The sequence below is a fragment of the Lacerta agilis genome, chromosome 7, assembly GCF_009819535.1.
Source record: "Lacerta agilis isolate rLacAgi1 chromosome 7, rLacAgi1.pri, whole genome shotgun sequence".
Lineage (NCBI taxonomy): Eukaryota > Metazoa > Chordata > Lepidosauria > Squamata > Lacertidae > Lacerta > Lacerta agilis.
This window is the reverse complement of record NC_046318.1, coordinates 64,157,119-64,174,901: the sequence shown is the minus strand read 5'-3', so window position 1 is coordinate 64,174,901 and position 17,783 is coordinate 64,157,119. Positions and strand designations below refer to the sequence as shown.

The following is a 17,783-nucleotide window of genomic DNA, read 5'->3' as shown; positions in this document are numbered from 1 at the left end:
CTGCACAGCCACCTTAACATTAGAAGAAGAAGAAATCACTCACCAGTTAACAGAAAACTAAGCAACTGGAATGCATTTATGAGAATTAAAGATTTCAATTATTCAATATAACTCTATAACTATGCTAATTATGCCAACTATCTCTAGAAAACTGCTTAATAATGAGAAAATACGACAAACAGAATTGTTCTGCATTATGAGGAGGTAATAGGACAATTTGCATGAGGCAAATAAAAAGATCCACACCAAAGTTCCTGCTAATTTTGAAAATGATGTATCTGACAATAATTGATAAACATATGAACATACACAAGTGTATTGATATACATTTAATTGATAACAGAAATGTCCTACATACTTAACAACTCAATTCACTGATATGATCAATAGGGTTTCATTTTAAATTTTAAGATACTGTTTAAATTTTGTCACCTCTTTGGTTAGTTGCATCACATAAAACTGCCAGACAAACACCCAAAGTAGATCCTGATCTACTTCACAGGATCAAGTGAACTAGATTAGGATCCATATTTCGCATCAAGATGGCAGGGCAATCTGATTTCAAAACTTTTTTTTTGTTTCTTAGAATCCCCTAGCAACACCAAGTACGAGGCTGCTAGTGTCCTTTGAACAAAATATACGCTATACCAACAGTTGCCTAGCAGTTGCTTCAGCGACAATTCCGTTTTTCAATACCAATAAATAGTTGAGTCTTTTTAGTCCACCTACTTTTACATGCCTCTTTTCTGTAAAAGAAATTAGTAATTTTGCAACAAGACCATTGAATGTGAACAGAGCAAGATCAGGTGGAATAAATGGCACTTACTTAAGGGATGGCACATCCCATTTTGCTGCATCAGGCAAAATGCAAAGTAGGCTACTGTCCCTACTCTGCCGCGTAGCCACCTCTGCCCTCTCCTCTGCCAACAGCACCAACCACAGAGAAGCGGCACCAGCGAGATCTTACGTGATCTCTCACGCTCTGTGAGATCTTGCAAAATTTTGGCAAGTTCTCTCCGGAAATCAGTGCTGATGCCAGTGCCACTTCTCCACCAGTGGTGGAGGCAGCAGGCTGGGGGTGGGAACCACATGGGTGTTGCCTGAGGCAGCTGCTTCACCCTACTTCATAGGTGGCCTGTCCCTGATTTAGTTCCATGCAGAAACTTTAGGATCAGAACCTGAAATTGGGGGGGGGGGGTGATGACTCAAAGGCACATAAAACAAAATCTAAATCCACATTGAAACACAAACATATTAAGACTGCTATTCTGGCAAGCCAATAACACAATGTGAAAAGGAGAGGAAGCACGCAATGGTTTTAGCATGTGTTTGTTTTCTTCAGCAGCTCTCCTCACCACACCACAAACTGTTTTTAAAATTCTCCAAGTTTCTGAATTCAACAACAGGAGCTGTGAAGCAAAAGGAAAGGAAAAGCCAGAGGACACAGGAAGATCTGGCATGTGCACTTTGGACTGACTCAGTCACAACATTCTGCTTCAATAAGCCACATGAGCTTTCTGAAAGAATGCATCATTTAAAAGAAGTGCTCAGTTATTTTTAGGGCTCTGAAAACATCTGGGCCATGGCACTGTGTATGAAGTATTAAAAATTTCAAATTCTCATCTCTGGAATGCTAAGGATGTATGACCCACATGAAAAAAAAACCTAATTTCATGGCTCAGAAAGGGTTGTGATGACGGATTTATGCTATTTTGTTCCCCAGAAAGGAGAGAATTGAATTAGGCTCCTGAACAATAGTGTGTTTTACTAGTGCATTATTTCTTTTTTGTATTTTTTATTATTCTTTCATTTTATAATGTATGTAAAACAGAGGTAACAATTACAGCAGGCAAAAATTAACAGATGAAAAACAATGCATGTAGAATGAATAGTTGCACATGATTAAAATAACAAAGACTGGTGCACTATTTCTGAAATCCAAAATGAACTGAATAAAAACAAAAGCAATGAAAGAAGTGAGATTTCAGCTTACTTATTCAACATCATTATTGGAAACACTTTTCCACTGGAGGCTACTACAACTGAGCAAAATATAATGAATAGCTCCATATTTCAAAAACAGTTCTACTTACATAGAATAATACACTGTTACCTTTATTACATTACCACTTTGGAACTGGCATGACGGCAATAAAAGAGAGTCACACAACAATAAAAATAAAAATAAAACCTTATACTTTTCAATATAAAGTCACAGCCATTTCCTGGTATACAAAGAAATGGATGCGTGCCAACTATCAAGCTGCAGTTACTGATGCTACATTTTCTTCAAAGGCAATTTACGGGGTTTTTTACATTAAAAATCTAGACTCAGCCACTATAATGGACATGATCTGAAGACACATGATACAGCAACTTTGTAAATGCTAAGCAGGACTGGTTTGGTCAATGGGAGACCAAAAAGAAATCCTATTTATACCACTCTGAGTTCTATAGAAGGAAGATGGAATATAAATGGGGGGGGGGAGAGAATATAATTGGGTGACTCACCTAACTAATAGCAAAGTAAACAGCAATAAAGAAGTGGCAAAATATCCAATAGTATATTTATTATAAGAACAGTTTTTCACGTTTTCTGTTTTGATTCTGCACATATCCTTTGTACAACATCCACCAGAGCACAAATTAGCATTTATTTTAGAACAAAATTGCATATTTTTACATTTTTATTTGGTGCCTCAAGTTGGAGCTGAGGAGCCAAGTCCACCATTACTACCAATTCCCACTGATAGAACACTTGTGTAGCACTGGAATTGTCTTAAGGGGAAGTAGGGCAAATGTCTGACACATTTTTGGCACAGATCCCTCTTCTATAGAGCTCACACCCTGGGTCTCACTCACATGTATGGTTTACAATGATGTCTGAACCAATGTAACCATTGTTGGCTCTCAGACAAGAGACTGAAACTATTACCTAATGGTTTGTTGACTGGAGTACCTAACATCTGAAGTGGGCCATAGTCCTTCAACACTATTGTGCAGATTATCTACACACAGACTGGTTGAGTGTTTGTGTGCCAATTGCACACACAGAAAAGTGGGACCTGAATGACCTTTTTGTGACATGAAGCTTCTTCCTCCTCTCTGGATGACCCTAAGACAAAGCTTAATAAAGAACAGCAGGAGTGTTGTTGTTGAGAACCACAGAATCACCAATAGTATGGAACTGATTTTAACTGGTCCTCATATCAACAAATAAACCTTCCATGTCTATAAACTATTAACTCCCACTGTTCTCATTTCTTCGTGCAAACAAAGTGTTATGGTAGTTGCAAGTATATACCAGACATTTCACTACACTGTATGCTGCATGAAGAAGAATCACACATACAAAGGGATGTGAGTGGAGAACTCTGGTCTACCCCAAGGTAATGAGGTGTGTCTGACTCTGCTTCTCACAGCAACGCATCAGGCACAGACATTTGTAAGGGAAAGCCTTTATCTAACAGACATCTACACCTAACGCCGCATAGCCCTGCAGCCTCATTCCACTCACGATTCCCCTTCACGCAATGCACACGTGTTTAATTTTGTGTCTAAACTGATCTACACTAGAAAATTTTATTTCAAGGAAGGCTTACAAATATAGAACACTACAGCTATTTTTTAATGCAGATATTGTCTTGATGTAGACCAGATGGTTAGAGGAGAACACATGTGGACATATGCTCCCCACCCCCATGAACAGTCACAAGATTGTATAGAATGCACAATAATTACATGGCTTTTACCTAACCTTTTAATGCATCACTGTGGAAAATATAGAAAGCCACAGAGCAAGCATTACAGGGTATATTTTCAAAGCTGGGGAAGAGGCTGTGTATTTGCTGAAGTCAATGGGATTAATGCGGCCAAACCCACATGTGTTTTTTTTGGAAAACATTAACTAAAATGTAGCAAATAGTAGACTGACCCTCAAAAGTGAGCTTTATCAAGGGTACTCAATTTGACATTTCCTCTGAATGAATGTTAACTATTTTAAGCCCTAAATTTGAGTAGGCCTATCCAGCCATAGATCAGAGAAGAGGCTATAGTAAACTGTAACTATTTATTTATGCTAAAAAAAAAGACACATGCCGAGAGAGCTGGTGTGGTGGCCAGAGTGTCACCGTAGGACTAGGGGGACCAAATTTCGAATCTCAACACATCTATGAAGGCTATTTGGTGAATTGGGCCTGCTACCATCTCCTGGCTTTATTTGCCTCAAACAGTTGTTATGAGAGAGGAAAAATGCATAGGGGAGAGACATGTGCCACCTTGAGCTCCTTGGACGAAACATGTGCCATATGTTTGTTAGTTAGTTAGTTAGTTAGTTAGTTAGTTAGTTAGTTAGTTAGTTAAGTGTCTGGTATAAAGATTGTATATTACACATAGTAGATCAGAGACCAGTCTAAGGGTGTTTAAAGGGAATTAATGAAGTCTGGGCCTTGCTGGTAATTTGGATAGCCGACAAATTTGCCATTCTGAGTTCCTTGAAGTATTTTCCTATCTCATGGTTCACAACATGGTATAAAATTAATGCAATACTATTCATGGTCTCCCTTATTTTTTTTTTAAAAAGCTTCTTTATACCTCAGCAACAGCATTTAAAGTAATTATTATTTCTTTTCAACACCATTATCTGTCATGAATTGGCAGGATGATGGGAAGGAGGAAGAGGCTCCCACGAGGGGTGTAGCCGGGACTACGACATACCGGAGCAAGCTGCGGATGGGGAAAGAAGTACTCACAGGGTGATGGAGGATGGAGAAGCAATGGGGGTCAATTCACAGAAACCGGAGTAGCAGGACCCATCACCAGAGGGGGCCCTGTCCCCATGAACACGGCAGGCTCTGAGGCATAGGGAACAGCAGGAGGGGTGCTTTAGTTGGCTAAGGCTGGCAAAGGCCCAGAGCCCAGCTCTCTGGGTGGGTGGGTGGGGCTTGCTAGCTCTGGGAGGAGGTGTGTGATTCCTCAGCTGGAATAGGCACAGAACAGGTGAGGGCCACATGCCTCATCGAGTCCAGATGCTGCAATCAGCATGTAAAAGTACAAAAATAACCAACTGGATTTATAAAGGAAAAAGTGATGTTATTAATTATATAACAAAAGCAATATCAAAAACATTCAGTGGAGGCAGGTCCACTATGGTACAGCCCTCCCAAGGAAAATGTCAAGCAATTAAAAAAAATATCCCCCACAAAATGTCAACATCACACACTCTTTCCTGTCGCAGACACATTTTATACTTCTGTTTGGACGTGGAGAATCTCTGCAAGCATTTCTGTCAATCTATAGTTCTCTAGCCAATCAGGTTTCTGTAAAAGTACAGAGAGGGCACACAGGTCCCTCCCCTGTGTCTCTAAACATGAAACCATGTGACTGGGTGGTCTGAAAGTCAGCCACACTATATTCTACCTGTTGTTATGAGGCTAACTAGCAGTCTCAGTATTAGCCTAGGAGGGCTACCTTGAAGGGCAGTCCAAGCATGCTCATGGCTGCCCTAGGGCAATGCCCAGACCTCAAAGCACATTCATTTTTGCTAGCATGGCGAAGGGTGTGGTTGCTAGTTTAGAGCAGCTAGCTTTTCGTTTGTATTTGTTAGGAAGAGAACAATGGTGAGGTGTGTGAATATCTTTCAATATTATCAACTTTTCACTTTATATTTGGAAATATTTTGTGACTGGGGGAGAAGGATATGGAGAAGAAATGGTGGGTGGCTTCTGTGTGTGTTGCAATTTTTAACACTTGTGGGTAATTGGAACTACAGGTTTTGTCCATGTGTGTCTAGGTTTGAGACAAGTTCTGAGGTTCTGCATTCCTGTGTTTTAGGTTTAAAAATGCTACATGGGAGTTGTTTGTTTAGCTAATGTGAAAACAGGATGTTGGACTAGATGGGCTTTTTGCCTGATCCTGCAGGATATTTTACTGTGGTGCTTATACGATGTACGCAAAGGATACCTGTTGTGGAATCATCTTACTACATAGCAGCAGAGGTTCCTCACTAATGATGCTGGTGAATTCTGTGCAATGTACATGGCATTTATTTCTGGAACTTATACTTCCTAATTGTGTCTCCTCTGGGAGAGGAAGATGTGGTTTGAGAAGAGGAGGAATCAGTGGTGCTAATTAAACCACTTAGGCAGCATTTTGATTGGGTAGAATATTGCCTACACATTTTCCTTCTCAATAAGCCTATTGGCAAGTGCCTCCTTGTCCTCATAACTTTAACATAGAGCCACACCAGAGGATCTGGGGACTGAACTTAATGTTCCTCTCTGTCACTGGCTCATTTTGCAGTGTTGGGAGCATTACTCTTATACGCTTTCAGTCAAAAGGGCAGCCAACTAAACATGGCTTACAGAGGAAATGAAATAGTGAAGCAGCACTTTAGAGGCTAGAAAATGTATTATTCCATGAACTTTCATGGATCACCAAGCCTACTGCACATGATAAAGTGGACTTTAGCCGCTGCTGCCCCCAAAGCTTATACCATAATTTTAAAATAAAATAAACTTGACAGTGTTGCAGTTTTTGTTTTGCTCTACAGGGTTGTTTTGAAGATAAAAATACACCTTGGCAAACTTAAAACGCTATTACAAAAAATAGGATAGTGCAGATGAGAACTCCGGCTACAGCGCCTTTATGTAGTATGGGATCATGACTTACACACTTAGGCAAGCTTATCCCAGCAGACAAATTGGATTTGCTGAGGACCTACAAGGCCTGATAGTGTCCCTGATTACTTTTTCTTTGATTTTCAGTTACAGGTGGGTAGCCGTGTTGGTCTGCCATAGTCAAAACAAAATCGAAAATTCTTTCTAGTAGCACCTTAGAGACCAACTGAGTTTGTTCCTGGTATGAGCTTTCGTGTGCATGCACACTTCTTCAGATACCTCGAAAATTCTTTCTAGTAGCACCTTAGAGACCAACTGAGTTTGTTTTTGATTTTCAGGTTAGGCTTTTTTCCTTATTCTGAATCTGACCCCCTACCCCATGTGTCCATGACCTCCTACCATGACCTCTAGTGGGCATCGGCCACCCCATTAAATAAGTATATTAGACTTTGAAGGCATATTTCACACTGGGTGATCTCCTGTTTTTGCAGCCCACAAGCACAACAACTATTCTGCTATTGGGAACATTGCTCTCAGCACAGTGCAACAGCCCAATCTATCGAGTGCTTTGTGCTTGTGACAGATGCTGCACAGCCACTAGGGAAGCAGTTATTATTGTTACATTCTGTGACAGTTAAGTTTGTGCAATGACATCAACCCCCAAACTTTTCCCACTAACTTTATATTCCCCTTGAATCTTCCCCTTTGTTAATGCACATACACTGATTAAAGATCGGGTGCGTCCCTAGGTGTTGTGGCATCAGCAGCACAGCTTAGACTCTGGACAGCCTGGGCGATAATCATAACTGAATGATATACTGGATGATTATGAACTTGGTTTTCCATAAATCAACACTTTTAGTTGATCTTAAGTTATTTGTTTTTCTTTTTTTAAAAAAGAAAGAAATACTGTATTTTACTAGTGATCAGTAAAGAAAGTCAGAAGGTATTATGCAGATTTATGCATGCATTCATAAACTTTTTCATGGACCGTTACTATTTTTTTTTTAAAGCTGAATGTCCACATTGTTCACTATTCAAAATGGGGGGAAATGTTCAGATACATGCGGAAGCCAAATGCAGATATGGGAAAACATCCTCTTTTGCCCCTAAAGCACTAACCACATAGTTGCAACAGGAACTACATAGAGCCTTATTCAAATATGTAACAGCCGCTACGATTTGGCTTGTGTTTTCATTTCCAGTGGGAAAAGCACAAATAAGACATATGTTGCTATATTCTGAAAGCATGAGGCTCCTAACTAAAGTTACGTTTAAAGAAGAATGTTCATGAACAATACAATGCCATGTTCAACTTTTAGCTAGCCATTAAAGAAACAGCTTAACATATTAACATTTTGATTTAAAACTCTTATTAATCCTATTTGCAAATATATCATTCAGATGTTGGTGAAGTGTAACTCCCATCTTCCCTGGCTATTGGCCATTTTCTCTAGGGTTGATAGGAATTGGAGTCCAACAACTTTTGGACAGCCACAGGTTAGCCTCTCCTGCTGCAGAGTAGCCTATACAGTATATTATTACATACGGGTCAGAAAACGTAGTGTGGAGATCAATGTATCACTAAGCGGGGTTACAGTATTTTTAGAAGATAGCCAGATATATATTTGGCTGTTCTCTAACTTTTTTTCTTTTAATCTGGGCATAAATTATTAAAATGAAGTCAGTTTTCACATAAATTACCTGTTTAAAGATACATTTTTTTATGTTAGAGGGGATTTTGTCCTGTTGATTTTATTAGTTACATTTTCAATGATGTTGTTCTCAAAGGGGGCAAACTAACGATAGATAATAAAAAGATAGATGACAAATAGATAGACAGATGATAGATATAGATAGAAGCACACACTTATACAGTGAACATAAAATAAGCCAACAGCTAACAAAACAGAAGACTCCTATTTTTAACAATAAGCACAGCTGTGCTTCTACTATTGAAGAACAGCAAGATACTTATAAGAGATGCAGCATGATGGCATTCGTTTCTCTCCCACTAATGTAGACAAGACATCCTACTTAAGTACACACAAAGAGAAGGCATTTCAGTATTTCTTACCTGCTGCATCGGTCTGCTGCTTCGCTTCTGAGGCTGGTACGTGAGCCAAGTATATAAAATTGGATCGATATTGACTGTTAATCCCTGCATGCTGGCCAAAAGCACAGCTCCTACATAACAACAAAAATAACAAAGATGTACAGATTACACACATGGGGGGAAATGTTTTTAAAAATCCCTCTCATCTCAGACACACCATGGGTAGCAATATCCCAAACACCTATACTCATTATTTTCCACAGAACCCCATATATAACTCTGAGGCAGTTTACAATACAAAACAAATAGTATAAAAGTCAACATTAGAAGGAAGGTTAGGGAGTGGCAGCTGCAATTCAGGGTACTCTCTCATTACATAGTATGTTTTAGAGGGACCCATTCCATGGTTTTGAGTTCAAAAATTGCAATTATTTTCCATTGAGTAGCCACAGGCAGAATACACTTTGAAAACTGAATTACTGAGTTAGAGCATCAGGTGGTTTTACATGCACACCAGTCACCATATTTTTCCGTGTATAAGATTATGTTTTTTTTCTTAAAAAATCATGCTAAAAAGTGGAGGTCGTCTTATACATGGGTAGTGCAAAGGATAGACATTTGATTGGTTGCTGCTGCGGCTGTCAGTGGCTATTGTGCGTGTTATTGGTTGCTGCGTTAATGGGTGGTGTTGATTGGCTGACGCTTCAGCAGTTGGGCGGGCGATAGGTAGCTTCTGCCAGCGATGGGACGAAGATTTTGTGATGCATGCGGGTAAGCAATTTCAGCAATCCCCCCTCCCCAAAAAAAGCTCAACAACTCTGTGCCATCTCCCCCAATTTTCTTAAATTTAAGTCAGGGGGCGTCTTATAGATGGAAAATAATACTGAGCTGGCAAGTTTATTTTACAACAGCCCTGGCTTCTCTCTCGCTCGCTCTCTGTGTGTGTGCGCGCATGCTTCTGCACGCGTGTGTATGTTAGTGAGAGCCCTTACACATTGCCATGGGAATACTACATGAAAAGATTAAAACATAAAAGACTTCTAGGTCATGGTTACATAGTATCTAATTCAATTAAAATAACAAAAACTGAAGTGTTGATCTTGTTCTCCTAAAAGTTAGTAAAAGAAGAAGAAGAAATTCTATCAGCTCTGCTGGTATCAGGGTCTCATCATAAATTTGCAGAAGATTTTTAGAGACAGGTGTGCGACAAATGCCTTTTTCTTTTTTAGAAATAATTATAGTAACTCAAATTTATTGAAATGCATTCCAAAATGTCTTAAGCATCTTTAATTATTAATAAATCATACATGGATTTCAATAGGATTTTTTCACAGTAAACCAGTGTAGGATTGTAGTATGAGTGCAATGGCCCTTAGTTAACTGCAGTTTCCAAACAAGTAGCAAGTCAGCCTTAGTTGTCGATTTTTTGGCCACTCTTGCATCTGGCAAATAATGAAATATACAGGGCTAAAACCACTTGCCTCTGTGCAATGTATATTAACATAGAAGTAGCCAGCTCAGAAACCTTCCACATTTTTTATTTAAGAGATATTGGAAACATTATTGCAACCACAAAATCCATAATGTGTTGAATAAGGCAGTAAATAAATATACATGTGAATTTAAAAAATCCATTTACAGTACTTAAAAAAATATTAAGACTTGAAAATATTTTTGCAAATGTTTATGTATTTCATGTATATGAAAATATTCTTTCATGCTCACGTGATCCAGGGAGGCAGCTTCTAAGTAAAACACTAACCATCATAAAACTATTATCATACCACTGTCCTTTGCAAGTAGACAGCTATTAAGAGAATTTAATTAGAGTTTAAATGACTCCCAAGCATTTAACATAAAATAGTAATGCATTTTTTTGTAATCTAATACTCAGTATAAATATTCAGTATGAAACTACATGGCATTTGTTTTCTACATAGCATAGCAAACTTCGCCATTCTAATAACGTGAAAGGTTTCTGTAGCTAAGAATATGATTCTGGCAAGCAAATATTTTAGTAAAGGAGGTGGCAGCAAGAGACTCCAGTAAACTAACAAGAAGCATTCTAAACAATCATAGTCTATTAGTATTACACAAGTTGATATGGCTAATTAAGCATATTCAGCTTCTAATATCCCTGGTATAGGCAAACTCGGCCCTCCAGATGTTTTTTTTTTTTAATAAAGATTTTATTATTTTCCATTAAAACAAAGAAAAACATAGCATAAACATAAACATAAACACCATAAAAACACAATACATAAACACAATAAAAACAATAACAATATAAACAAACATAAAGAAAAACATATACTAACCTTAACCAACACTTATCTTTGTAGTTTACTTATTGCATTCTTCTCTATTCAGGGGACTTCCCCTGTTCCCTCCACTGTCTTCCAAATCGTATATATGTTATAGGTAGCTTTATATCTTATTCCATTAACATTTACCATATTTCTTGATGCACTTAGCTTTACTTAATCAAATATAAATCATAGCTTAAACTTAAAAATCTTAGAATACTTTTTAACAATTAAATCATTCATACAAAAAATTTCTTCTAAACAGTTTTAACTAACATAACCCTGCTAAAGCCGATCTTCTGCTTAATTCTGCTCAAATACTCAATTTTTCAGATTTAACTAAATAGTCTTTAAATTTTTTCCAATCCTGCGACACCTTCTCCTCCCTCTGGTCTCGGATTCTGGCGGTCAGTTCTGCGAGTTCCATGTAGTCCATTAGCTTCATCTGCCATTCTTCCACTGTTGGGATCTCTTCACCTTTCCAGGTTCTTGCCAATAAGATTCTAGCCGCTGTTGTGGCATACATAAAAAATACTCTGTCCTGACTGGGTATCTCTTCATTGGTCATGCTCAAGAGAAATGCCTCTGGTTTCTTGCTAAAGGTAATTTTCATTACCTTTTTAAGCTCATTGTAAATCTTATCCCAGAAAGCATTTACCCCTGGACACGACCACCACATATGAAAAAAGGTACCTTTCGCATGTTTACATTTCCAACACACATCTGACATTTTAATATTCATCTTTGCTATCTTAACTGGTGTCAGATACCATCTGTATACCATTTTCATTATGTTTTCTCTTAAACTGTTACAAGCAGTAAAATTGATACCTTTCTGCCACAATCTCTCCCAGTCATCCATCATAATATTATGTCCCACATCTTTCGCCCAATCTATCATTGTCGATTTAACCAATTCATCTTTCGTATGCCACTCTAGCAATAAATTATACATCTTGGAAAGGTTTTTAGAGTTCGATTCGATCAGTTCTGTTTCCAGTTTTGATTTTTCCACTTGAAAACCAATTTTTTTATCTAATTTAAATGTTTCATGTACCTGGTGATATTGCAGCCAGTCGGGGACTTGACTTTTAACTTGATCATAACTTTTCAACTTAAATGAGTCCCCTTGGCCCTCCAGATGTTTTGGGACTACAACTCCCATCATCCCTGACCACTGGTCCTGTTAATTAGGGATGATGGGAGTTGTAGTCCTAAGCCTGTAATATGCAATGGAAAAACTATGGTGGCTGTCTATGTAACGCAGAAGGGGTGTGGGTGGGTGCATGTTTGAGTGTGATTTTAATGCACATGAGCCTATAAACAGCTCAACTTATCCCGTATGAATGTGAGCAAACAACATTCATTTTGTACACAAGACAATCTGGTACATAACAGATCTATAAATCACTAAAAGGAAATATCCAACTGTCTCTAATTTTAGTATAGCAGACAACATTTGGTGTTTTGATGCTACTGCATACTGCCAAAACACTGACATTCCATGCATACTTTTCAAATTGGATACTCCAGAGTACTGTGATAATTTTCAGTTATAACTGAAGCTGAAGCAGAGGCTAAAGAGTCTCTTATACAGCATGAAAATTCAACACACACACACACACACACACACACACACACGTTTTATCACATAGGAATCAAAATTCCATGAGGTTTTGCCATAGACTTCAGTGGAATGTGCCTGCATTTCATTCTGAAACCATGAAACGCACCCCCACTCCCAGAAATCAAAAATTCTCCCGTTAAGCATCTATGCATAATGTAAGAAACTAAATTATTTTCTGCAATAATAATGTTTTCTGTGAAAAAAGAAATCTGATATCCCTGTTGTTCTCTAAAGACTACTTTCAAGGATGCCCTTGCCTTGTATGTACTGGCATACCCAGTATGTCAAGTTGGAGCAATAACGCCTTTTCACTGGTTATACTCAGGCTTTGGAACTCCTCTACAAAGGCGCTCATCTTGGCCCCTCTTTAATGTCCTTCAGATGGATTGTAGAAACCTTCCTTTTTGGGCTTTGGGCCATCAGCAATAATAGCTTTCTCACTGAACTGCTTTTAACTTACTGTAACAAGTTTGGTTAATTTGCTTTGAATGGCTGTTTGCACTTCTTATCTTTTTAGTTAAGTGTGCTGCTTTTAGTGTTTCACTATTCTAAAGTTATTTTAATTATTGTTAGCTGCCTTGCGCTCTATTAAGAAAAGACAGAATATAAATGCTTTAAATCAAGGGTGGTTAAAACCTTTTCAGCCCAATGACCACCTTTCTCATGGGCTGCCTTGCACAAGCAGGCCAGACACAGTGGTAGGTGGAGCTTTCTTATATATAGGTTTTGTAAAGCCATGTTTTCAGTCCTCAGGAAAGAAAAGCAAGAGGCAGAGTAATGTAGTTTATGTTTGCTCTAACTTGCAGAAAATGTGCTGTTAAAACCAACTCTTTGCATGTTCCAGGTACTGTGCACCTTGACTGGCTAGGGGGCATCGTCTGCTGCTCCACTTCAGACATCAAAATGTCTTTGACAAGTCCAGATGGTTTTAGACATACAGTGGTGCCCGCTAGACGAATGCCTCGCAAGACGAAAAACTCGCTAGACGAACGGCATTCGCTAGCGGAAGGCTGCCCCGCAAGACGAAAATGTCAATGGGGCTGCCTCGCAAGACGAAAAAGTATATTTTTTTCGTCACGAAAACCTCTGCTCTGCATTGGCGCTTCGCTAGACGAAAAATTCGCTCTACGAAGACACTCGTAGAACGAATCATTTTCGTCTAGCGGGGCACCACTGTATCATCCATGAAAGTGATCTAGAGAGTGGTGCTAGTTCAGCGAAATGCTCCTGGATGAAATGGGTTATCTTGTTTGCCCTGATTAATTTTCTTCTTTCTTTTCCCCTTTTTCTTTTTGAGAGAAAGAGGGAGGGAGGGAGAGGTGGTGGAGTGCAACATGCTGATTCTCTTTTACTTTCTGGTGGCTTTTAATATAATTGACTATGGTGTCCTTTTGGAGTGGTTCTGTGAATTAAGAGTAGGAGGCACTGCACTGCATCAGGTTGCAGAGCTGCTACTAGAGAGTAACACTGGGGGATTTCTGCAGCCCCCATGGTGGCTACGCTGTGGGGTCCACACAAGGTTCTATTTTGTCTCCCATGCTTTTAAACATTTATATGAAACTACTGGAAGGTTTGGGGTGCAGTTTCACCAGTATATCGATGACACACAACTCACTCCTTACCTAAAGCTGGCCATCCTCCAATGGAGACATCAATGTGATATACACATTAATCTAGATGCATGTTGGTATGCATGTAACAAGGTGCATAGCTCCTATGCTGGATGATTATGAACATATTTCTAAACAGTGGCACAAACAGAATTCCACTGTCATTAAACATTATAAATGTAGAAGGTGGCACACACATTATTATTTCCAAGTGGACTTTAAGAAGATTATAGTTCTGATGCATTAATAGACACAGCTACAGATGGAGCAAACTCTTTCCTGCCAAGACTGAACATATAGGCTACTTTAAGTTTGTTAATGCCATATTCCTGTACTGTAATGTATTGATCAAAAGTATGAGAAAATATAGATTTGTAACTATTTGCCGATTCTGAAATGCAGCTGTGCTTTTTGTCTTTGAAAATGCAGCTATGAAGTTGAAAAGAACAACCAATTCCACAGCATATGAATCAAACCAGAGTTGAGCAGGCAGTGTGTATAACTCTGACTTTGTACTTGTAAACATCCTTTCCACACTGAGCCCTCTGGGACAGTCAAAGAATTCAGTGAATGAACTACTTGAAATAAATAAAGAACACTTGACTTGGCACTTGGTACTTCTAACTGATTAAAAATAAGTATGACTGTTCTTTAGCTTTCCACTTTAAAAATGCTGTGGTAGTAGCAGTAAATTTTAATGTTATTAAAACCTTATAATCCCTGCACGCACACATAGCTAGTTAAAAATCTTTAAACCCCACCTATTTCAAGCCTGGAAATTTTATAACAATCTAGTGAATCCCAGAAAATAATGGGAGGTGCAAATTGCATGTGCCTCATTCAGAAACGCCTGGCAACTGTCAGCAATTCTATTCTATGGATGCAGCTACAAATGTTGTTAAAGATAAGGATGGATAGACTTTGCAATTTCAGGGGTTTATGAAACCACCTCGAATTGGTCTTTACATGTTATGAAAGTAACACAGTAGTTATTGTGTGTCCAAGTTACCATGGAAAGCATTTACCAAACCTTAAACACCTCAAAACCCATTATAAATTTATCCTCAGAAAGGAAAGATGGCCAGTGCAAAAAATGAGTAAGTTTTATGGAAAGTAAACTACATTAAGCAATTGCAGGTGCAATCAGTTTAGGTGAGTACTGAAGTATATTTGGTATGCCAGAAAACAAGTAATTACGGCAAACACAAATATAAAGTCTAGAGACATGATAAACTTGATTTAACCATTAATCACCCAAACTTTATTTATATCTGTCTGGATTAAAACTTTAAAGTAGACATTTTAAAGCCATGCAACCTAGGGAGCAGCTTTACCTACATTGCTAGCGTATGTTCATCACTGTGTCCATATGGGGGCAGTAACGTTTAAGAAAAATAATAACTGTACTATAGTTACCTTAATTATTTGTTCAGAAAATTTCCTTCGGTTTTCTCAATGAAAAAAATATATAAAGCAGTTCGTCAGAAAGAAGTAAATACAGTATAAAACATTAAGGTTATGGCCTACCAAACAGCCCTCTTTTAAAATGCTGCTGAAGAATTATATTTAAGACCACCCAGTGTCCAGCTATGTCTCCAGTGTGTATAGGATTTTCCTCTCAACAAAATATATTGGCAGTTTCACATCTTAATGTCTACCACCAAGTTTCAGTCATGATGTTATCCTGATGAAGTATGTTCCTGGGATTAGCCACTGCTGTGTGTGTTTGCAACTGATCTATAAGGCAACATAAAAACATCCCAGTAGATGGTTAAGAGATTCTACCATCTTTTTTCCAGTTCTCTCTACTTTTCCACCATGAAATACTGCCAAGTATATGAACCTGTATTGATTGGTCATGGTAAGATATAATGCATGCCTTATCAACAAGACTAAGCAAGTCCCAAACCATCAAAAACCACTGAACTGCATATGGTGTCCCTTGAAAGCAATAGAACCAGTTATCTGAGTGCTCCATCCCAAACTGACAAGATACCATTAATGAATGGTTGGAATAGGGGCAGTGATGCAACCTGAGAATAATGTGTTCAAACTATTTTTACACAAATCATGTACAGAGCTGTTTTTCATTTTCCATATCTATACATACAATTTAACAGCTAAAATGGCTGGGTATGCACATTTTATTCTAAGATAAGATTTTTCCCCTTTCTTAATCACATTAATAATCCTTGCCAACAGGTAATTGAAGTTCCCATCTGTAATTTGCAAATGGATTTGCTGTTTATGTCATTATATACACTGATGGGTCAATTAGCAGGATCAGGGGACTTCAAAATCAGGAGACAGTGCTCAAATCTCCCTGTTTGGATTCTCAAGAGTTCAAAGGTCTATTAGCACAGAGATGGTGAGATATTTCCATATTACTTCACAATCTTAACTCAGGATTTATGTCAATTCCACATGCAAAGCCTCTAAGTCATAGAATCATACTGTTAGAAGGAACCCTGCGGATCATCTAGTCAAACGCCCTGCAATGCAGGAATATGCATTAAGGGGATCAAATCTGCAATCTTTGCATTAAGTCATGATGATCACTGTACCTAAAATGGGAAGGAAGGAAGGAAGGAAGGAAGGAAGGAAGGAAGGAAGGAAGGAAGGAAAGTTTACTCACAGATGTGATGAAAATATATTATGTATTTAAAGGACCCACTAGTCAAATTTATTGGGGTGTACAGAAAGTCAGGAAGGTTTATAACTAGGAGTCAACCACAGTAATTTTGTTCTGTTTTGTTTTTTTAAAGGTATGGCGCAAAAAGTTTGTTTTGCACGCAAGTCAAAGATGGGAAAGATTTGTTTGCTCTAAGTCACAGAAGAGTACTATGACTAAATCACAACCTGACTTGGCTAAGACTAAGACTAATGCAGATTTCCGGTTCAGAGAAAGGAAAGGTTTATCTGTGTCAGGTTGTTAGCTCAAAGAACAGACACTGCCCTATCCAGAGCTGAAGAGGGTCAAAGCTATGGAGCATATCTGGTGATTAAGCTGATAGCTCTAACTCCAGCTGACTGCCAGTAGGAACTGTAGGGTTCATTACAGATGGAAGTTGCTTAAAGACTGAAAAGATATCAGTTTTCTTCATAATTTGGAACTAATAAGGAGTTTCCTCTATGGCAGATGGATTTTCTCTGCCTACTGGAGCAGGACCTTAACAGTTGTAGCTAAGTATAGTCACAGAAACAGAAAGCTGACAATTCTCTCAATTGCAAATCTGATCCAGGAATGATCTAGAATATCAAAATAACTAGTAAGATCAACTAAGACATTCACAACCCTCTGTTCTATGAACCTGTTGCTCCATATTTGCAACCTTTGCAAATTTTTATTATAATCCTGCTCACAGTTACAAATTACATAAAAGCAAGATTAAACATATGCAACTAGGATCAGGTGTTTTTTTGTTTTTGCAAGAGCCTTTCCTCTGTTTTGTTCCAGGAAAAAAAACCATGGAAGCATGGTTGCTGTTTTTTAAATACAGAAGAAATCCGGGGGGGGGGGCACTGCACCAACCAGCAAAACAAAGAGAGAAAAGTTCTCAGGAATGT

At 38.4% G+C, this 17,783-nt stretch overlaps 1 protein-coding gene across 6 annotated transcripts in view; it reads right to left on the bottom strand.

The window, feature by feature from the left end:
* VPS13B (vacuolar protein sorting 13 homolog B) overlaps nt 1-17,783 on the bottom strand; it is a 360,398-nt gene that overhangs the window by 217,629 nt on the left and 124,986 nt on the right. For all 6 annotated transcript variants that reach the window (XR_004427068.1, XR_004427069.1, XM_033155647.1 and 3 more), the window contains exon 20: nt 8,695-8,804. Coding sequence is in view for 4 of the 6 variants with exons in the window: in XM_033155647.1 (XP_033011538.1) it covers nt 8,695-8,804 (110 nt within the window). In the remaining 2 variants the exon portion in view is untranslated. The remainder of the gene's footprint in view (nt 1-8,694; nt 8,805-17,783) is intronic.